Below are 23,116 nucleotides of genomic sequence, written 5' to 3'. Positions count from 1 at the left end.
TAGGCACAGGGTTTGTGTGTTCATGGTCAGGGAAGAGGACATGAGCTCCACAGCACCAGTTCTGATGTCCCAGGTGTCTGTCCAGGACCTTGCTGTGCTGTTCCAGGGACATGGCCAGGCACCACAGCGGATGGAAAACCAGGGGCAATTAGTTCAGTTGCCAAAAACTGGGCTGCTGTGACTTAATCTTGAGAGGACTCTCTGGTGAGAACCCAAAGTCTGTCTGCTGGGATGAAGCTTTATTTCCTCAGGGTGCTGTGTCGAACTGTAAAAAGTTACATCAGAGGAAACTGGCAAAGGGCAGGGAAAAGAACAGAAAAAATAGGGGGTAACCCAAGATATTTTTCCTTTAGTGTATCAATTAAATAAAGGACATCAATTAATGAGATTCAAAGTGTTTAATTATTTTTCATTGAGAAGTATAGCATGTGATTTATGGCTCAGCTACTCCTTTACTGATCATGCTGCTGTAAAGGGCTACATAATATATGGCTTTCTACTCTGTCATGCACGGCTAGAAATGGCAAGTATAAAATGGGATTAACTGCCCTAAAAATAGTCTGGGCTTAAAATTACTTATACAAGGCTGATGTCAAAACTCCCTTTGAGTTCAGAGGATGCTGAATTACCTCCTCATCCCCACCTTCCACTGCACACAGGCACATCTCTGTCCATGGCAGATCTGTACTGGGCCCCAAAATAGAATGTGTAATACAGAGCAGAGAGGATTTTTATTATATTTTTTAAAGCATTGCCCTGCCATGAAGAATTAAACAGAAAATGAATGGGGAAACCAAATGTCAGCTGCTCCCTTAGACTTCAAGGTTCAGGAAACTGCTTAGTGGGAGTAGGAAGAGACTGGCAGGCTGAAATGTAAGAGAATAATTGCATTATAAGAAGATTATGGAAGATTATTTTTCTTGTGGGCCCCAGATTTCTACAAAAACAATCCTGAATTGCGTCCTGCGTGGCAGAATGAATTCCCCCAGTCCTCCCAAAGACAGGGGTTTATTAACTGCCTATTCCTCTGGTGTGCCAAATTAAAAATGGGCTCATATTGCTAAAGGTTCCATGCATCTTCCCCTCCTTTGACAACGTGGAGCTTAATGTGATTAACAGTGTGGCAGCTCGTAGGAAGGAGAAAAATAATTGTTTTTTTTCAATATACAGCCCCCCTAATAATTCAGAAATCAATATGGATCCCCGGAGAGTTCCCCCAGCAGAGGTTTGGGGAGCAGGGTGGCCTTGCCTTCATTTCCCTGTCAATGTGCCGCTCCCACAGCCCTGCATGGCCTGGCTTTCTGCTCTGATGTTTAACTATAACCACTGGGACCGGAATCACAGCTTCTCGTGGCCCAGTATGAATATTAATAAGACACTGGGCCATGGAGTTCCTCGCTGATTTTGACAGTTTAAAGGATCAGTTAGTTAATTAGAAGATGACATGGCACATCGCATCCCTTGGCTCCATCCTGCCTTCTGTCTCCTCTTTTCATTTTCATTTTTGACATGTTAGATTACATCATTACTTGTAGTTTCACTTGTTAGCCACACCATGAAATGAGACTATTTTAGGCTGTAATTATTGTGATTTCTCTCCTCCGCTAAGAACATGAAACTCAAAGAAAACAGACAGCAACTTGAATTTCAAAGACTTAAGGATACATGCCTGGTGGTTTATAACATTCTAACTACAGCCAATAAACAGAAAAAAAATTTAAGTAGGACAGAAAATTGTGTTGATTGTCATACTGGCAACCAATCTAGTATCTTAAGTAGGCACCCCCATCGTCTGGGCTTTATCTGTGAGTTAATTAATGTTCTCATAGGTGTATTTCTCAGAAATCTTGAGTCTCTTCCCCTCCAGCCATGAACTGATTGTGCCTCTAGACATTTACATGCAATCCAGTACATTCATTCATTGCACTATCCAAAACAAAATCTGATTTTTTTATCATCACCATAGTCACAACAGACAAAAATAATTTGGATAGAAAGCACAGCACTGCAACAGCCCCCTTGTTTGGGGAAACCACAGAGGAGAACAAGGATAGACAGGGAATAAGAAATGCCATTGAAATCTTTTTTCTCATCTACAACTGATATCCCATAATAGACAACCCACAACTCAAAACATAAAAATTTAAAATAAACTGCAAACACCATAAATCATACAAACCTTCAGGTTCTGCATCCCAGTGTCATGCTGCAGTCAGCCATCAGGACAAAAATTCTGGACACGTAATATAACTTTGGAAGAACAAAACCCACTTATTTTGTGTATTACCAGAAAATCTCATTAATTAATTATTGTCTTGTAAGTTACATTCTGCCTGTAAAATTCTTATGAAGCACATTGGTCCATTCCTGCAGAGAAATGCAGAAAAACACGAGTCTGCAGGAAAACTGGAGTGCAGTTTCTGGACAGGGAAAAAACCTGCAACTCTGGGACTTTGCTAGAAGTGACAAAATTAGTGGGTGAATGTGCCTTCAGATAGGAATAATCCTTTCTGGGTTATTATTGCTGTTCATCACAGTGTCTGATTGCCTGTGCACTTTGACATTTCTTTTATCAAGTGTATTTGTGTATTCATTTCAATGCTACTTGATCAATACTGGTTATTAGAATGTGTATTTTGAGGGAAGAAATTGCAGAGGAATTACAGCTACATGATAACTCGATGCACTCAGCCAATGCAATAACCTGTGTAGCTAATTCACTTTTTTCATTAAGGTAAACATGTCACCTCCCATTGATTCACAGGGATTCCCAAAAATACAGTGCTAATAACAGGTGGCAATCACTTCCATTGCCATTGAGGATAAAGCTGGGAAATGTGACCTGGAAAAGGAACAAAGCTGGGAGTTGTGTGCCCTCCAACAGCTGCTAACAGTTGGATTTGAGGATCTTAGAGGTCTTTTCCAAGCTATGATCCTGTGACTTTACTCATTGAACTAGAATTTGTGTTAAAGATGAGCTAAGTAAGGCATGAAAAGTGTCCTTCTTAAAGGGGATTAATGCCTTAGAATGTCTTTTATCCAATCAATGTTATTGCAAAAGGATTGATTTTATAATGAAACGAGATGAACCAGCATCGCTGCAATTCCATAGGCTGCTGAGATTATATTGTAAAGAGCATAAATGGAAACCAAATGTGATTCCATATTGTCAGTGTATGTCACATACTAAACAACAGAAACCTGGACACCAGAGCACTGGTGGGACCTGAGCCACCTCCTGTATCCTCCTGGAGTTTCAAAATTACATCATTGGAGAGCACAGGCGAATTCACAGCGCAAGCACAGCCTGGCTCTGGGATTGCAAACCACTCAGAGTCCCCATGTCCCCCTGTTTCTTCTCTCCTACCCCTCACACCTGATGTACTTTTTACATTTTGCTGCAGCAGAGACGACAGCAGCTGCACATTCCCAGCAGGGTCCTGCGGTCACTGCTGTCCCCTCTGTGTGCCCACTGTGGAATTAATCACACAGACCAGCTCTGGAGCTAATGCCAGTCTCCTTCAGTGGAAATACATCTTTCCCAACTTCAAAGGCAGAAATGAACACTTACATTTCCTTTGTTCCTAAAAGGCTCAAGTCCCGTTTCATTCAAGGTCTGCTCATCTCCTGGGTCTTTCCTGTATAGGAGCTCTAGCTGAGAATTAGCAATCAGATCCCTCACTGTCCACCTGAACCTAGAAAGGAAGACAAAGGCAAACATATAAGCAACTCCTTTCATTTTGACTGCCATTTGCCATTAATACTTAATATTCCCACTTACCCTATTCATCAGATGGTTAATATAAAACCTAATGAACCATAGATGGCATTCCTGTTTTGCTCTGTTTCCAGTCAAGTGTGGAGTAGTAAAAACTGAGAAATGAAAGTTTAATACCTTTTCAAATAGAAAGGGCTTAGAATTCTTAATATGAATACAGTAGCTAAAATACAGAAGTGAGTGAAGAGTGTGATCCTTAGCAGGTCTTGGCAGTTTCTGGCCACAGATTATTAAGCATTATTCAGCTGACCCTAAGGGGAGTTCATCTGGACACATTAAGGTCAGAGACTAGAAGCATTTGGACACAGTCAAATGGATTTTACACCTTTGTATCTCTCTGACATTACTGTTTTGCTTCAGCAAACTGCCTAATATCAGATATATCCTACTGGGCACCTTTCTAAATCACTTCAATTTTCTTTGTCCCTGGGCTACAGTTATATGATCAGGAGCCAAAGCTATCACAGACTATGATATACAATTTTACTCGCTCGTTTGTGTTAGAATGAACTTTATTAGCTTTTTGGCACATGTCTATCAGTTTTAAAGATTAAGTATTATGTCAGTAGTTTTTATGCAGCATTCAAGTACACCTAGTCATTTTGCTGCTCTGACATTCTTAGAAGTGTATTATCACTTTTACAGAAAACATTCTAATTTTGAAATGAACCATCACTCAGAGCAGCCTTTGCTTACCGATACTGTCCCTCTAAACTGATATTTAAGAGCAAAATCAAAATGGGGATTGATGCTCTGTAAGTAATTTTAGATTTGAGAGCATGTGAGCCTCATAAAGACAAGTGTATAACTAAGATTTAATTCCAGAGTCCCATGCTTTCATTATCCACGTTCTTCCTTTAAATGTTCTTAGTTTGCTATTGTGTATTCTTGTAACTGCTAACAATTACCACAGCACTTTTACGTGTAGAAACTGATAATTTGTGCAACTGAAATTTGTCATTCTTCTTAAATAGAAGCTGTCCAGTCAAATATCCTGTAAAATTTACAGAGATGAGGTTGGCTGTTCCAGCATCAAAATCAGGAAGTCAAAGATGCTTTTTTTGTGAGGCAGCTGAGGTTTCAGCTGCCTTGGAAGGAGCTTTTAGAGCACAAATCCAGCCTATAATCAATTTTCTCATTTCCTTGCCAGTCTTCTGTACTTTTGGTTTTGTGGTTTGTAGTGGCTGCCTGCATTGTGTCACAAACAGGAAAACGGACGAGGACAGCCAGGGATTTGAGCTAAAGAGCTGAAGAGTGGGATGTGGCCCCAGGTCCCTCGGTTGGGCATTGCTGGGCTTGGTGTGTCGCAGCTGGCAGATGGGGCTTTGGAGGTGGTGATGCTCAGGTGAAAGAGCACTCCCTTCTCGATTAGTTCATTCTCTGGCCTCAGCAGCTAAAACCCTCTTTCACCCACTTCTATCACAGTGTCATGGCTGTAAACCCAGCGTGTGCATCCTCAGGTTCAGGGATCACCTTTTGTCTTCATCTTTGACCAGGACCTCTTGGCACTGCTGTAATCAACACCCAGAGGGGCAGCCCACAGGAGGAGGAGTTTCGTGGTCCACAGGTCAGCTCTCAGCATCCTGATTCTCCCCATCAGAAGGTCTCAGTGGCATATTAAACAGTTATTTACCCTATTCTGACCTCATCGTTCTGCTTCATGAAAGACTGAATTAACACAATAGCTTTCTCCTGTCTGCTGGCCTTGCAGTGGTGGTGCTCTGATGCTCCTGAAATATCACTGTCTTTCTCAAGTGGCATAAATTAAAGAGACACCAGACTCCTTAAAGAGCTTCGAGGACAGAACAGTTCCTTCAGCAGTTTAACAATAAGTATCATTTCATTTAAGTCACTTCTGAGGATTGGAACTCTTTCAGAGATGCTAAGTGGAGCAAATAAGGATCTCAAGACTTAGACATTAACTGATGGGAATAAAGCCAAAGTTTTACATTTGCTTTCACATCCTCCCTTGTGGTATGTTTTAGTTTAAATATTTTGGCTCAGTCTTGAAGCTTCCAATGCACAGGCAGATTGCTATGCCCACATGCAAAAAAAAAACCCCACCAGAACTGAGATCTTTTTGCTGTTATATTTAGAGTATGTATTTAATTATTGTGCCTGCACAATGCTATAGAAAATCCTGGTTTGGTTTCACATATTAAACAAAGGACTTTTCAGAAGGGTATTTTTAAATTAGATCCACACTAATTACATGTATTATTAAGAACCCAATGCTTCAGAGCTATCAGTGGGTTTATTATTGAACATTTGCAAACAAACACAGGGAAACAGAACTCACTGTGAACACATTCCCAACAGAGGCACTTGAGCTTTAATAGAGGTAACCCAATGGCTATAATTAAAAAGCATCTTCACACACTTTGAAAAATCCCAGATATTTAACTTTAAAATACTGTTGTGTAACACAGTTTTCTTTTGCACCACTCTATGTAACCATATTCTGTACAGTTCCCTGACTTCTGTTTATTTTACACACCAATGCAAGAATTATTTATAAAGTCACAGCTGTTCTCCTTCCTAGCTTTTGTTTCTCACAAGTCTTAAATATTTGTAAAAACAAGAAAAGTAATTAAAGTATTGATACATTAAGCAAACATTTCCCATTTCGCACTGCTTAAATAGGGATCGTTTGTTTAAACAGAACCTGCTAAGGATATGTACAAAAATATGATGTCAAATAGTTACTACGTACTAGGAAAGCCAGCTTGCATTTAAAGAAACAAAACAAACAATGCCAAGCCATCAGGGGTATCACAGGAGCCTCTCCAGCACCAGGAACTCCCAGCACCGAGGGGTTGGTGTTTGGCCAGGTCTGTGCAGGAGCTGTGAGCCATCTGCTCCTCGCACAAAGGACACGAGTTTATTCTTGCTGGTGGGAACTGCTGTCCGAGAGCCAACCCTTGGCAGCGTCAGCCCCCAGCCTTGAAAAGCTGGCAGCGAGTGCTTTTTAGCCTTTGAGTTCCCTAATAATGATCCCCTCCAGGGTGCAGGTCCCTCATGAGTGCTTTATTCCCCTCTTTATTCTGGTTCACCATCCCGTGCAGACGGGCAGGACACTTGAAGTGCGTCGGTCTCCCGTGGATTCCCCCCTTACCTGCCAGCACCTGGCAGGCTTAATCATGGAATAAATCAAACATTTAAACCTCAAAATTCATATTAGGTTTGTAGTTGCAAGCTGAGAGATTGTAAATTGCAACTAAGACAGATAGAAAAAGCAAAACCAGCCTGTGGTCTGTGGCAGGATTCTTTCCTCACTGTCACCCATCCTCTGTCCAGGACCTCCAGCTTCCCGGGGGTGAGAGCAGCACCCTCCCGGTTGTGGTGGCCCATGCAGTCTGGCTGTTTCCCACCTTTGGAATCAGCTTTTGGACACAAAAGCAAATGTCTGATTGTCTAGCCAGGTATCTCAGTAAAAGGGATTTTGCAGACCTGGTCACATGCAGCCAGTGGGGGAGCGAGTAATCTAGATAAATGCTAATGAAAGCTCTTGCTGGCACCTTGTGTATTCAAAGGCTATTTCCCATTGTTCCCAGTCAGCTGGCTCACTGACTTCCCATTCAGCCTGGATTGCTCAGATTCAGCTGGGACCACTCTGACATTCACATTACACGTGATATAAGCCATCCACTCCCGTACATTTTGTTAAGCTCATTATCTGTGGCACACGGGCGAGACCACACATGACACGTTGTTAACGCAGATGACAGATCCTGTAACGAGTTGCCTTATCTGGACACACCAAAGGAAGCCAGTTAACCTGCACCAGGTACAGCAGGCACTGAGGAGGGTTCCTGTAGGGCACCAGGCTTGTCTTAATATATGTGTTATAGAACAAGTGTAGTCTCACAGGTAGCATCCACCCCATCCCGGGCAGCTCCCGTGGCTCTTCCTGCCTGTCTGGGTCCAGCAGTGAGGAGCACTGAGAACATCTCTTTGTTCTTGATATCAGTCCTCCAACCTCACAAAAAGCAATTAGAGAACAGAGCTGGCCTCATCAGACCTTCTGGCATCACCCACTGAACTCATTTATCACGGAAGAAGCCTCATAGGAATTAAAACTGAAAACTTGCACCAATTTTGTGCTGAGAACATGCAAACTGCAGCAGCTTAGAGGCTGACCAAATTTAGCAGATTTCACAGGGACAATGCAAAGCATCCCAGTGCCAAACTTCAAATCCTTGTTTCATATTATGTTGATACTAAAACCCTCTCAAAGAAAACATATCCAGAATTTCTTAACATGGGCAAACAACATTTTTTTTTTCCCTGTAATCTTACTCTTGGAAATGACTGAAACACTTGGCCTCAAACATACCATTAAAGGCAAAAATCAGCACTGGACAATGCCCAGAACACGAGTTTGCAGCCCAAATGTTTAAAGTTTGGCAAAATACTGTGAAAACTGGTCTCTGCTAACCTGAGGCAGTGCTACCATTTTTGCCTGTGAGATGAATAGGGAAATACGAATTAGGTTTCAATAATGGAAACCATCTCAAATGAGAAGAGCACTGGCCTGGCTGCCAGAGCAGTTTATTCACCAGAGCAACAGTTCCACAAAGCCACCAGCCCCCCTGATCCAGGCTTTGCTGCTGAGCACCACACTGGGGCTGTGTCAGCTGAAGAATCCGAAACATCACATTTATGGGACCCTCCACTTGTACATCAAAACAAGCCTTCTGCTGGGCTTGCTCTCCTGGCCTGATTTAGGGATTATCTCTTGGAATCGGATGAAACATTATCTCATGCAGTCTATCATGTTGCTATAGGGAAATAACAAATAGGTGCGTTTCCGATGAAAATGGAAATTAAATATCCCGCATGTTTCTGGTTTCTTTCTAAGCAGACCCAGCTGCGTGCTCTTCCTAAAAAAAAAATTCCTGACTGACCTCAGCCACCTGAGTAGAACAATAACATTAAAATAGCATCTAGTATTCAAGAAGAAACTTAATTGCATTTAAAAAAAAAAAATCATGGACAACATCTTTGGAAGTTTTACCTTAAGTTGCTTAATTAAATTACATAACCAAAAAATTATCTAATCAAAGCCATAAACTTTTTTACAATTTCCATAGAGTCCTTTTTTTATTTAATTCAGTTATCATTGTCATCTTTTTTCTGCTCTTAGGGAACACTAGTTCCCTCATGCAAAAACTTTTCCAGTTGTTCAAGATCCACAGTCACTGGCTGTCAACCAACTTTGGAAAAGCCGTAGTATGTGACTGGCATATCTAACCAGGGATAGCCTGAATCATTCCTCAGCCTAGAGAGCAGGGCTAAGGTCCAGACTACCTCTGCCTTGCTCTAAACTTGCAAGTTCTGCCACCATCACAGCAGTGGAGACACATCAGGGAGACACCACGGTCACAGCACAGGGATGGAGTCCCTGCCTGCTTTCATTTCAGGAGTTTGGCAGGGATTTCAATCATGGATGGAGTTGGAAGGGACCTCTGGAGATTATCCAGTCCAGCCCCCCTGCCAGGGTTGCACAGGTTCACATCCAGGGGGCTTCTGAATATCCCCAGAGAAGGAGGCTTCACAATCTCTCTGGGCAGCCCATTCCAGGGCTCTGTGACCCTCAAAGTAAAGAAATTTCTCCTCAAATTCAGATAGCACTCCTCATGTTTCAGTTTGTACCCTGTCACTGGGCACCACTGAAATGAGGTCTCCTTTCTTTCTTTTCCTGTAGGAAGGCAGATTTTGCTACCAAAATAAAGTCTCAGAGTGAAGGGACCCCTTCTTGTCAGTGTCTCTTTACTGAAGTTGTGCTAAAACCTGTCCAGCATCAACTGCACTGCAGTAACTTTACATTTTAATGCACACTGTGGGTCAGTACAAAAGTAAGAGCTGAGTATCCTACAAGATACCTACAGTAAGCACCTGTGCACAGAGTTGGGACAGAAAAGATGATCCTTGCACAACAATTTCCATTGTGATCCACAGAAACTCACTAAGCAAATGCTCAGAAACCAGTTGGGAAACCATAGCACAAGATCCAGACTCTGCCTGGATTGGAATGGCAACTTTGGTCTCATTCCTGACTATTCTGTCGTTTTCTTTATAGCAGAATGAATGGAAATAAGGTTATAAAATTGCACACCCTCTGAATGCCTAAACAACTGGGAAAATTATGGTCAATCCACACTCATAACACAGGGCAGTGTTTCCCACAGTCTGGAAAATATCCATAAAGCCTGTGACTTAGGAGTACTTTTCTAGCTCATTGGGCAGTTCACTGATGTTTTATCCTTTACATCTAAGGCACAGGTTTAATGTGGATCTAAGCACTCAAATGCTGAGCAGCCATAAATGCCATGCTTATTTTATTGTATGTATTTTTATAATCTCATAAAGTTTATATTTTTAATATGGCAAAGAATATGTGAACCTGTCATTTGCACCATTCAAATACACAATGACAGTCAGGAGCATAGATGGCCATTTTTCACTTGGAAATACATATTAATCTAAAGCTAATCTATATTAATACAAAGCATTCTTTTTTGTTGTTTGTTTGTTTTTTTCCTAAATCCACCTATATTCTCATATATCTTCTTTGCTTTATAGCCAGGTCCTAAGGCTGTATATAGGCTTTCAGGGACAGAGATGCCTTTCTCTTTTGTGTTTGTTAAATGCCCAGTTCAATCAGCTCCTGCTGTAAAACCGAGGCTCACAGACAGCACCACAATCCAAGAGGGAAATAAATTCCACTGAGCATTTTCAACTTTGCCACGGCTGAGTTTTGTGCCATGGCATTCATCTCGTTGTGCCTTCCATTTCAACTGCAGTCCTACCCTGCTTAAATATGGTAAGAATTATCCTGGGGGACCGTAGCAAGACGTAGCCGTGTTTATTTGTAATTGCTACAAAATGGTTTACAAAATTGTTAGTGTCCTTTATTACGCCTGCTACTGAAGCACTTGCCTGTTAATTAGAGAAATTTCAGCTGTCATAGCTGGCAATTATGGCTCCTGTATCACTGTCTGTTATGAATAGTCAATGAGGGCTGGTTAATATGCATGAGTGGCACTATATAGCGTGTGCCTGGGCGCGGAGTGCGGCAGAGGGAGGGAGCAGGGGATGCGGGAGCTGCCGGGGAAGGAGGAGAGAGAGCAAAGCAGGAGAGCTCTGCAGCCCCCAGAGCGACTCCCCCGAGCTGCGCTGGGGTCCGGCCGCCTCACCTGGGGGTCCCGAGGATACCTGATGTGTGCCGGCTGACAGACACCGCCCGGGGCCATCGGGAGGAGTGTTTCTGCCACTTTTAATTTAAACATGGGATGCAGTTTGTGCACTCTGCAGAAGCAGGAAGAGCAGTACAAGTTGCTGTATGAAGTTTGTCAGGTAAAGAGCTACATTTCGTTTCTCTTTTAGGCTTGTGATCGCTGTTGTTGGCAGGGAAGCTGGAATACCAAAAACTGCTGGTGAAAGTGGAAATGAGAGGGGGTTTGCCTTATTTGATGTGTGTGTGATAATGATTATGTTTTTAGGATGTACCTTCCCATTTACACTTGCAGAGCATCGAATATTTAAACACAGCTGTTATACATCAAACTTTTACAAAACTTTCATCACAAAACAAGACTCTTGTTCGTTTCTCCAGTGTATATTAGGTAAAATTTCTTGACAAGGATCCTGCCGTGGTCACACACTGTTTACACAAGTTAGGATAGAGGCACAGGGAATATTTTGTACCTGTTTATAAGTACCTGCAGCCACTTGTTTCTGTGCAGTGCATTCACTAATACTCAGTCTGGTCTGTAAGTGCTTGTTCATGTCAGTTTAAGTCTAGTTGTTGCGGGTTTTGCACCTTGGTGTGTAAAATTACGAGTTAACAGACACTTAAATTTGACAGCTGGTTAAAACTACTGCCCTACAGACCCTTACACACCAAATTAGTCATATTAAGCTTCTGAGAAGTTTTCTATAAATGTAATAACACATCAACCTCTATTATGTTCCTGCTTTTCCTTCTGCCTGCCTCTGAAATGTCTTACTCTGGCACATCTCAAGTATGATTTGGACTGAGAAAGTGGGATGGAACCATGCAAAGCCATGGCCAGGTGTTTCAGGATGTATTCCTGCAGAATATGAATCTTTGGAAATAGGCTTGTATACTCCTAGTTAACACTGAAAAGCTGAAGTGGGTTGTCTGTACAAAGGCTCTGGATGAACAGAAACTACCTAGATCCTTTGAGCTGTACTTCTACCCCCTTGCAATTCCTGAGGTGGTTTAGAGTAAGTGACAATTGCTGGGTGACATTCCCAGCGCTGCCGTGTTCCACGCTGCCGGCAGAGGGAATTGCTCAGCAATCCCGTGTCCTGCTGCCTTCCCACCTGCAGCTGATCCCAGATACTGATGGCACTGACAACAAAGTGAATAAAAGATGTGGTCTGTATGTTATGCTGGTAGGGAAGTGATTAAATTTTAACCACATAGTTCTGATCTAATTCTCGCTCGCTCGCCCAGGGGACGCTGACGCCTGGTGGAATAAAAAAAACTTGTGGGAGCAAATAGAAAGACATGTTGACTGTCATTTCTATTTATACTAGCACACTTCCACTAAGCTGCTGTGCATGTGATAGTGGGAAGAATTTTAGAGAGACGTAATCAGATTTCTTGGCCCCTGTTCTGTGCTGAGCACTGGTCCCAGATGCTGCAGCAGCACACCTGGGGCCAGGGGTGGTTTGTGTGAATCCTCCACTCAGATCAAGCAGTGGTTGTGCTAATAAGTCCTTATCGCCCAAAGTCACCAAGTTTTGATGCAGTCTGGGTTTGAGGACTATCAATGAGTCACATTCAGGAGTGCAACAACCAGGACAAAGTGAGGTAGCAACAGATTCTGAAGGTTGTGATTATTTAGGAAACTTGCTCAATTTTTGTTGTGAAAGAAAGGTGACAGAGAACATTTGCAACTTACTGACATCTCCCGACAGATGCAGGACAGCATTCTTTGAATGCATGTCCTTAAATCAGTCCTAGGAACAGTCCCCCTGATATCTGAGATGTCTGAACTATCCGGTGCTGGCTGCAGGTGCAGATCCCTGGCACGAGTTTGGACTTAGAAATCAACCTGCACAGTGCCCAGCGCTCCTGATTAACTTCAAGGATGGAAGTCCTCAGGGAACCACTGTTGGAATACCCTTAGTTCCTACAGAAGTGAAAGGTGCATGTAATCCTGTAAAACTGGGATTTCCACCATAGTAAAACTTGAATTATTTAAGACTATAATCCCTGATTATTCTAAAATATAAATAACTGTGCAAAATTATTTTAACAGGACTACTTTGATTTCCCTGATTCACAAGATAGGAGGGAGGGAATTCTATAGCTTATGGAGCACATCCAGATAATTATATGTCACTGTAACTAAAAATATATGTCCTCATGTAACCTACATATCAGAGCAATCACTTAAAATTTAACAGTGAGGGAGATGAAGGATCATTGTAATTTAAAATTACAGAATATAGAACTTTTAAAATATGCCAACAGTAGAAAATGCTTCTTACAGTGCCTCCTTTTATTTTTTGTCATCCATGTAACCCTAATATCATGTGATAAGATGACATTGCCATTTAAGAAGTCTAAGTTAGACAAAATTTGCATAACTTGGTTTTAGGGAATACTGAGCATTATTACAAATAAATCCCCTTAGACTTTTTGTTTAAAAGTTCATGACTCCAAGATATAGGAATTCAGAAAACACTTGAAAGAATTAATAATAGTACATAACTTCACTTTCTCTATTATTCCAAGAGCTTTAGTGTGGCTGGGAAATTAATGCTTAAAAAAATTACAATTCCAGAAGGTCTAGTAGGGCTGGCTCTGTAAGTCCTCGTAACAGTGAGCACAAAGAGGATCAAATATACCAGGGCTCAGGCTTTATCCTTTCCTCATCCATAGATAATTCAAAGAGATCCTCTTCATTAAGGGCTTTGGCACATTGCCTACAATTTCTTTTTGGGCTGCTGTGAGCTTAATGATGCAGAACAATGGTCTTCCCTCTTGTTGAGCACTTACCTTATTGTACCTTTAATCACATAATAAAAACCAAATTAAGACACCTCGTCATTAAAGGCTGTTGTAGCTGTGCATATCAATGCTTTGTGGTACAAATACAAAGGGGACTGTGGCAGCTTGGAATCCTGATGCAGAACAGTCAGTGTGCTCCTGGCACACTCGGGATGTGTATCCTGTCTTAGGTGTATCCCAGGTTTACTTCCTGGCTGCATGCAGCATAGGAAATGCAGTAATTATATGCTACTAGATTTTGGGTTTCGGGTTAAGTGGAGATCTTCTTCAGAACATTTTAAAGATTGTGAAAACAGAGGGAGAAGGGGAAAGGAAGAAAATTGGGAGGATGTTTCACACCAGTTTTCCAACGTGCTTTTCTCAATGTCATCAGCTTCTACACAAACAGTAACAGAAATAAGGGCTTTTCCCTTTGTAGGAAAATTCCAAGGGGACCCAAAAGTAACTTCCACTAGAGGAAACTTACTTGCAGAAATAAGAAGATTGAGTCATCTGAGATAAAGTTCTTGTGTTTGTAAAATAAACTAAAAAGAATTTTTAAGCTCTCAATTTAAGTAACTTTCTCAGTACCTATTTCGCATTAAGCACAAGCTACACATACTTTGGGAGGAAAGCACACAGCAAAATAATTTCCTAAATGAACACAGTATTTTATAGAATCATCACAGAATGGTTTGGGTTGGAAGGGACCTTAAAGATCATCTCGTTCCAACCCTCTGCTATGGTCAGGGACACCTTTCCCTAGAAGAATTTCCAAGGATACAAACATAGAATTTTAAATCACAGATGACTCTAAACTGCAGGGGCAACACTCAGAGCTTCTTCCTGGGATTTGAGATGATGGAGTTCATCCAGTTCTCACACTGGGAAGATGTCATATAAACAACCCATCAAAACTGGCACTTCCAGCTCAGAAACCATGCAATAAGTGAGTGTGGAGACTAATCCCTTCCTCCAGGCTGTCCCTCCAGAATAAGGGCAGAAATGCTGGCAGGAAACAAGCTCATGTTGCCACTGCCCTTGGTTCAGATGAGCCGAGGTCAGAAGATTCCTGCTCTGTGATTGTTGAGCTGGCATCTTTCACAAATACTAAAGTTCATATATAAATAAACAGTTGTTGCAGTGACCTTTTAGCATTTCGGTAACTTGAAAGCCTCTCACATGTTCTTGGCCTGGCACAACCCTGGGACAAGTAAAAATGACAGTGCTGGTAAAAACAATAGTGGGCAGGCTGGATCTGTCTTTTAAACTAGACTGGGATGTAACGTGGCCAAGGTTATATAAGCACCAAGGTCAGATACAAATTGCTGTGCTAATGAGAGGTCAGTGGTGATGAGGAACAAACCAACGCTGTGTTCCATTGGCAGCTTCCAGCAGCATCACTTGCAAGGAGCCAGTTCTCCAGCAGAACTCACACAAAAACCAGTTGCACTGAGCTGATCACCCATGCAGTTCATTTCTCCATTAGAATTCCAATCACATGTTCAGACTTGCAAAAACAAGACTAAAGCAATCAATCGTTAAGAAAGTCTGATTCAAGGAAACAGTCTAACTAGACTTAAACCTACTGAGCAATGATGTTATCCTAAATCAGGGCCAAAATGAAGCTTGCCAAAATAAACATTCAGCTCAGGAAAAAAAAAAAATTCTAATCAAAACTCTAAGATTTGGAAAACAGAAATAATTGCCTCTATACATATGCTTTTCACACCCTCAAATTTAATTGGGCAGCCAGAGAATTAGTTGCTCTACATTTCAGTAGTTTTCCATGTTAAGACCAAAGTGGTTGTGCCAATTATAGGAAACTGCTCTACTTGAAATACAGTGTATGGCTTCAAGTGCTCTGTATGTGCACCCTGTACTGCAGCTGAAATTAAGACTAGTGTTGAAGTTCTGTCACTTCACTACCATTGAACTTGACCTCAATAACAGTTGTGGACCTATCACACTTACTTCAAAGTAGGTATGTGTTTGCTTAAACAAGATGTTAATTCCAAGGGCTTTGTTCTAGACAGGGTTTTCTGCTGCTAAATTAGTTCAGCTGTAGAAAAACTCTGCTTGACAGACTGGAGACTCATAATCTTCAGAAAACTGCCCTTTAATGATCGTGGCGCCTGTCTGTGGCTCACAAGTCCCCTTTCCTAATTAGACATTTACCAGAAACTGGCAATTGAAATTTTCCTCATCACTTGATGATGAATAATGCAATGCCTCTGTTAGGATTTCTCTGGAAGATGCTCTTTATTGTAAAGTTAAAGGAATATTTTGGCCATTAAAGGAACATAAACAAGTGCCTAATGTCACCTGTGATATAAATGGATAATTTGACCTGCTCTGCACACAAAATATCTTACTGCTTTATAATCTTCCTAAAATCTATGGTGCCTTTCTTCTTTACATTGGGCAGATAAAATGCTTAGCCATAGCATGGATTTATTTGGATTTTTTTAGAAGCGATAAATGATTGAAGGGATGAGTTTTGTAATGCTTTACACTTATACATCTGTTTAATCCTATGAAGCAGGTGGCAAGAAGTCACAAGGGAGAAGGCACCAGGGACGATCACTCTGGGCTTTACTGTCACATGTCAGACATGGGCTGGGAAAAAGGAAACATATGGAGTAATGAAAAAGTGCTGATTTGATAAATGTGCTTTGTTGTGTTGATTAATAATGAAACAAAAGGTCAGGTTTCATTTTCACTACGACAGAACACCTCTACAGTTACATGTACACCGGGATTGGTCCTTACAGAGACTCAGTGGATAAATGGGAGCAGATCCAGCTGACCCTCCTGAACTTGGTAACAAGTCAGGGATTTGACAGGTGAGGGGCAGAATAAATAATATCAAATATTTAAAGCATAAACTTTAAACCATACTGCAATATTCACTGCTTTAGTCAGTGATTATTGAAGGAGAGCTTCCTATTAATGCAGGGGCAAAAAGCCAGATGCCACCATCCAAAATACAAGTGGTCAGAATCATGGCAGTGTTTTCTTCCTTGTATCCCTAGAGTGATAATCCTGGACAGGGACAGTGGGTGATTGGTCACGTTGTCCACTGGCACAGGAACTGGGCAGAACTGGGCATTTCATTTCATTTATAATTGCTGAAATATCTCCTGGCTTTATACTGAGACAGCACCTTAGCTGAGGTCTTGCCATATCTCAAACCTCCCATCAGATCCATCAGATGCCTTGGGAACACCTAGGAAGTCAGAGTTCTCTTCACAGAAAGAGTAACTGTGCATTCAGTGTAAAACCATGTTTGGCCTGTCCATTTTCACGGATCACGTGGATTTACTCTGAGGAATGACAGAACCACAGAATGCTCTGAGTTGGAAGGGACCCACAAGGAGGGGATGGGAGGATGGGCTCAAAAACTACAAGCAGTGAACAACAGTGCAGAAATGGGAATGCTGGGAATTAGAATGGCCTTAAACACGGTGTCTAGGAGATGCTTTCATGTGACCTCAGGCAGATCACTGACTTGTTCTGTGTTTCATCTTCTCATCTGTACCATATTCCTTTTGTCTGTTTGCTTGGAGCACGTCTCCAGAGGCAGCACTGACTTTTGTTGTGTGTTTGCATAGTCTGATATGCTACTGAAATAATTATTGTTTGAAGGCCTGGTCTGTGCACCACCTTGTGCTACTCTGATTTTAATTGAGGTATGGTGTTAAATGTTGCTCTGCTGAACTGTGCGAGCTGTAGGTGCTGGAAGGCCACAGGAGGGGAAAGTTCCTTCCAAATGTGTCTTTCTCTTAGACCATCCTCAAAGCACCCTCTTCATGGCACTGTGGGAGAAAGGGGCTGGTCTGTGGGGACTTCTGGTCTGATTCAGTACACCAATTGGTTTCTTATGTTACTCCAATTTAGCTTGAATCCATGTAACATTGCACCCTCAACTAAACAGATTAATTTTTTCATGCTGTTTACTGTCATGGTGTGTTATTTTAGGCATAGATATAGAATACACAGCTTTTTAACAAGTTCTCATTCATAAAACTCTGTCATTTGCTGCACTAAATTAATCCCTAGAGATAGGTTTTGCCTCTTGGGAGGAGCACATGTGAGAAGGGTAAGAGCATTGCCTGAGGTGCCACGCTGGAAGGGCAGTGTTAGAGGTGGGCAAAGCTACGGGATGTGAGAAGTGGGGTAATTGCACTTGCTGAATCATAGTCATTAGTAATTCATGATTATTTATGGCTGTCATTTGTACCTCACTCAGAGATACCATTGATTGTCTCCCTCTGGGTCAAGCTGCTGAAATGGCAGAAAGAGTCATTACAAGGGGAGGCCTGAAAACTTCTGTGTTTTAGATGGACCTGGGTTGTTAAACCATGAACAGATACACAAAAGATCGCTTTAAAACAGAAATATGGAAAAGTATTTCTGCCCTGCTGTAAAGTCATTTAACGTGATTAATGCATATTTAAGAAAAAAGGGCTCCAACAAAACTTTGCTTTTAGAGAAAGTGCAAAAGTCTCAGAAGCCCCAGCACTGCTCTAAATGTGTTTTCATTGAAGCAAACGATAAAATTCCCTGTGGCTTTATTTTGAGTTGTGATCCACAGGAGCAAAGCCTGAGAACCCAGGCAAAAGCAGCAGATTTTAGTATTCTGCAGACAGTACTAGTGCTGCCTTGTTAATACGTAAATGTGCTAATTACAAGCAAAATAAAAATTCCTTTATTTCCAGGGCCTTTCTCCCAAGATCTTCCATTTGCAAGTTAACGGTTTAGAGAACAAATGTATTCTGTGCTCTTAAGTAAAAGAATTTTTCCTTGGTCTTAACTATTTTGTCATGGATGGCTCACAAGGCAGAAGGGAAATGCACACACATGGAAACAGTCTATTACTAAACAATGTATTTCTGGGTTTTTGAAAGAGAGGGAGACTGTACATATGAGGGAAATAAAAGAGGGATTAAATGGAGCTGCAAGAAGAATTAACCTATATTTCGAACCTTCTTTCTCCAATTCCTGAGGAAAAGGGGGTTTAGAAAATAGGCTTTTTGCTGCTCTAGCTTCTGTAAAAATCTTTAAAGTTCTGCTGCTTTTTCTTAATATGCAGACTTCTTAAGAACTTGCTAAAGAAGTGAATCAGACCATAAAGAGTGTTTTAAATGGAGCACAGACGTCTGTAGTCTAACAGAACTAGCATTTTTATAGGGCACTTCCCAAGGATTTGCATGAATTTCTACAAAGAAAAGCTGCTTACTCATTCTTAGGCAAAAAAAAGTTTTTTCTCTGTGACATTTGTGAGGCATAGGAGAGCCAACAAGCTGTACAATGCATACAAATGCTGTACATTCATGGCATTAAACTCACAGAAATCAGTCTAACTTGATGGAAGAAAATAATTTTCTTTTACTGCAACGTTTCTAGTTTCTTCTGTGTAGTACCAGCATCCAGCAAACACTATTTCAGCAAAAATAAAGTACTAAGTAATTATAATTACGCTCAGTAAACTCATGCACAGGGATTTTCTGGCTTTCTCATCCTTTCAGTAACTACTTCTGCCAGTGTCCAAAGTTACTTCAGCTGTACTATTGCAGATGCTGTTTGCTCCTTCCTGAATTCCTCACCTCCATTCACTGAGCATCCTCCCCTCATTCCCTTGTGCCAGTCCCTTCCTAGCACAGCCCTGTCCTGGTGCTCCTGCATCCCCTCTCTAGGCTCCCAGAGGCTCCTGGTTGTGCTCCTGCTCTCACTGCAAGTGGGAAAATGGGAATAAGTTCCAGGACAACCTTTCTTGTGTATATAACCCAGGTGTGTAAGTTCTGCTGTCACAGGGAAAGAACCAATAGTGGAGTTTCCTGAAAATTTTCAGAAGGAAAACATAGTAAGAATTGGTGGGAACCAGGAGGGAATTTTGTCCTTGTAAACAAGTGACATATTTTGATGTACCTGGAAGCCTCTAATTTATGCCTGCCATTAAAAAGTGGCAATTAATTCGTCTTCTCTACCCTCCCAGAGAAATAAAACATGTAAATCACTTACCTTGCTCAATAATTAAACAGCAGCTATTGATAAAATGACATTTATGTAATAGCACAGCCGTGTACTATCTCGCCTCATACCTCAAATAAAAATAGGAGTGTGTTTTCTAGTAACAGAGAACAATTCTGTCAGCCCAGTCTTGGCTGCAAACTCCCACTGATTTCACAGGAGGTCCAGCCTTGTCCTCACAGCGTGAAGGCTGGAGGGCTCCAGCCTCCCAACCCTGTGCCAATTCTGACCTCAGGATGATTTGGCTGGAAATCTAACATCTTAACAGTGGCAGTTGGCTCAGGAATTGCTGGAGGATCCCAAACCTCTCAGCAGAATAATTGTTAAGGTAATAGCACATATGTAAGGTATAAAACATGAGAAAATCGGTCCTTGCAAAAGGTATTTCGCTGTGGCATACCCAGAATTAATAGAGGAAGAGGGAGATGTCAACAGGAAGGATGCCAAATGCCTCACACAGCTCTGACACTGAGAGGAGCCGTTGTATATCCAATACCTTACACACTTGCAGCACCGGAAAATTGTATGGAAAGCCACGTCCTAGCAAAGCAGTGCAGATTCTTTACATGCCTAAAGAGACATGAGGATTTTTCCTGGGTTTTTTTTTTTTCCTTTTCTCCTTGTTGACAAGGACATCACTGATCACAAATCATCACTGATGTGTTCATTCCCCCTTTCCAGTGACCATGGCTACTGTGGCATCTGAAATGCTACTTAACATGTAGTTCCCAACTTGAGAGAGATTTGAGAACAGACTCAAGAAGGCACTTGGGTCTTCCCATCACTACATCCCACAACATCCTACTGCCCATATTCTTTTATCTCTGAGGTAGCACTCAAACATTTCCAGCCTTTGACATTCTTAGAAGTTGAATCCTAAAGTATGGTCGCACTGTATTTGTTGTGTTCACACCTCCTAAACTGTCATGGGATGTTCCTCAGCAGTTCCACCTCATGTTTAGGGTTCAACAGTGAAGTCCATCTGCTGCATCCATTTGGGGTCAGATACAGCATATTGGTTATTTTCTTTTTTTTTTCTTTTTATTAATTCCTGTCTCTTTTTCTCACTGTTTACTTCCTGGAGATAGCAATTAATGAGAGAGTTTAAGACACCATTTCCATGTATCTCTTTGGTGGGACCATCCATTTGGGTTTCTGTCTGTTCTACTTTCTTATCTCTTGTCTCTTATCTACTTTCTACTATCATCATCCCCTTTTCTCAAATACAAATATACAATCATACGTTGCCTTAATTGACCATGACAGCATTTTCCATGCCAGTATCCCAGTTTGGCCATGCCAATGGAATGCCAATGGCACGCTCTGCTCCCTAACATCTCACTTTGCTGTTGATGCATCTCCCAGTCAGAGCCTGAACTGAGGCTTTGCAAAGGCAAAACTCCCAGGCACTTTAGTGAGCATCAAATTGAGCTCAGGTGACTGTTTTATTTGTATTCCAAGTATTAAAGGAAAACTTCCAGGAGACACAAACCTCCCTGACAGGATTATGCCGTGTTTATCTATAGATTTCTCGTTGCCTTTACAATGTAGATTTTAGTGGCATCCTCTCTGCAACCTGCTTGTGTGCAGAAGAATATAACATACAGTATATACTATAAATTAAAAATACTATAAATATAATTCTATTTCATAATCATTACATAGTTTCTATTTAAAAAGTGAAGTATACCTTCCTTGTTTACTGTCTGGCCTTAATTCAGAGTATTTATCTCCATGTCTCATGCAGTGGCTAAACCTACTGTCTGGCTCCACCACAGATTTCATCAGGGTCCATTCAGCTCAGTTTTAAGTCCAGACACTGCAGTTTAACTACAGCTTTCTCCATATTCAGTATATTCCCAATGCTAAGAAGGTCCAAAAGCTAAGCATTTCACCATTTCAGACAAGTTAATTTATCCATCTTTTGTGCCATGAAAGATCCCATTGTCTCTGTCACATGGCATTTTCCTAAGAAATTATGCATATTTGTAGTTTTTGGCAGTCTTCTGAAGCATTCATATGCATGAATTTTTTTTCTGTGTTATTTCAGATGTAACTATAAGGAAAAAAATTGCTGAGCACAATTCAGCAGCATTAGGAATAAAGTCTACAAATATAAAGGCACCTTTTTTTAACAAAGCAAGGCTGTACAGATACATTTATTGGCTTTTAAGCACTGGCAGTAATTGTTTGTCAATTGTGACAAATTTTCAATATAGAAAGTAAACATCTTACTATCACTCATTTGCTAGGCTCAGGATTAGCCACGAGTACTGACTGTACACAGACCCCAGAAATCAAACCATTGAGATGATCCCAGTGTATTTTTCTTCCACGTGATTTTTCTGCTGCTACCTGCTACTTTTTCTAGACCAAAAAGCAATTTATCTCTGTTATACATAAGCAGACTTGAGAATTACTGCTTTTTATTATCCAAATATTTAGCTCTCCCATCCTCATGTCCTTCAATGGAAAATTGTATTATTTGTGTGGTGGGATGGAAAATACTGAAAAAAAGTAATTACAAACTATTTACTGCTCCATATTTACCACATAATGTGGCAGTTACTGCAGGTTTTTAGGAGTCAGGTTCAGACAGTGTAATTCCCTGCTGTGAACCACTTTAAAGCATATTTTTGCATCATTGCATATTCCTCCATTGTTCCACATTCAGGTTCTAAATGGTTAATAGTGATGTCCGTGCAGCCCATCAAGTCTTACTCTGTTAGTGCAGTTCTGACCACACCTCACAGGTCAGCAGCCACCAGTGGCCAAGGCTGCTGCTCACAACGGGAACCTGCAGGGCTAAAAGTATTCCACTCAGCTGGAGTTTGGAATCAGTCTCTTGTATGGGATCCATGGGCTGACCCCAAGACCATTCATCATGTGACAGCCACTGTCCAGAGAGCTGTTTGCCTGATATGATGTGGGTGCTGCCATAGTTCATAGAATTACTAATTTTAGAGACAAAATCCCCAGCCATATCTTAGCAGTGGGTTAAGAAACCCATAATAACAGGAGTTCAGTGAGTACTGTAATCATTGCCATCGTACCAAACCCATGATTTAAAATTGTATTCACATCAAATATAGATCTGCTTTTAGAGTTATTAATTTACCAACCAGAGGTCACAAACCTTTTCTACACAAGGTCCCCTTTGCAGGAGGAGAGGGTTTACATTGAAATTTTGCTGGCTCTTCTCCCCAGTTCTAAAATCTGGTTCTGTGTCCTTCTGCCTGGCTGTGCAGCACTTCTTTTTTATGGCATTTATCAGC

The 23,116-nt window shown here is 41.3% G+C and overlaps 1 protein-coding gene across 2 annotated transcripts in view; it reads left to right on the top strand.

The window, feature by feature from the left end:
* PDZRN3 (PDZ domain containing ring finger 3) overlaps nt 1-23,116 on the top strand; it is a 136,765-nt gene that overhangs the window by 94,463 nt on the left and 19,186 nt on the right. Inside the window, exon 1 of one of the 2 annotated variants that reach the window (XM_017829885.1) lies at nt 10,949-11,137. The exons of the other annotated variant lie outside the window; for it this stretch is intronic. Coding sequence (XP_017685374.1) covers nt 11,069-11,137 — 69 coding nt within the window. The 5' untranslated portion in view covers nt 10,949-11,068. Of the gene's footprint in view, nt 1-10,948; nt 11,138-23,116 lie in introns of those variants that run through there. 2 annotated transcript variants of the gene reach the window in all.

The sequence above is a fragment of the Lepidothrix coronata genome, unplaced genomic scaffold (genome assembly GCF_001604755.1).
Source record: "Lepidothrix coronata isolate B3197 unplaced genomic scaffold, Lepidothrix_coronata-1.0 Scaffold170, whole genome shotgun sequence".
Taxonomy (NCBI): domain Eukaryota; kingdom Metazoa; phylum Chordata; class Aves; order Passeriformes; family Pipridae; genus Lepidothrix; species Lepidothrix coronata.
The sequence above is the reverse complement of the archived record's forward strand: the minus strand, read 5'-3'. Positions and strand labels throughout refer to the sequence as shown.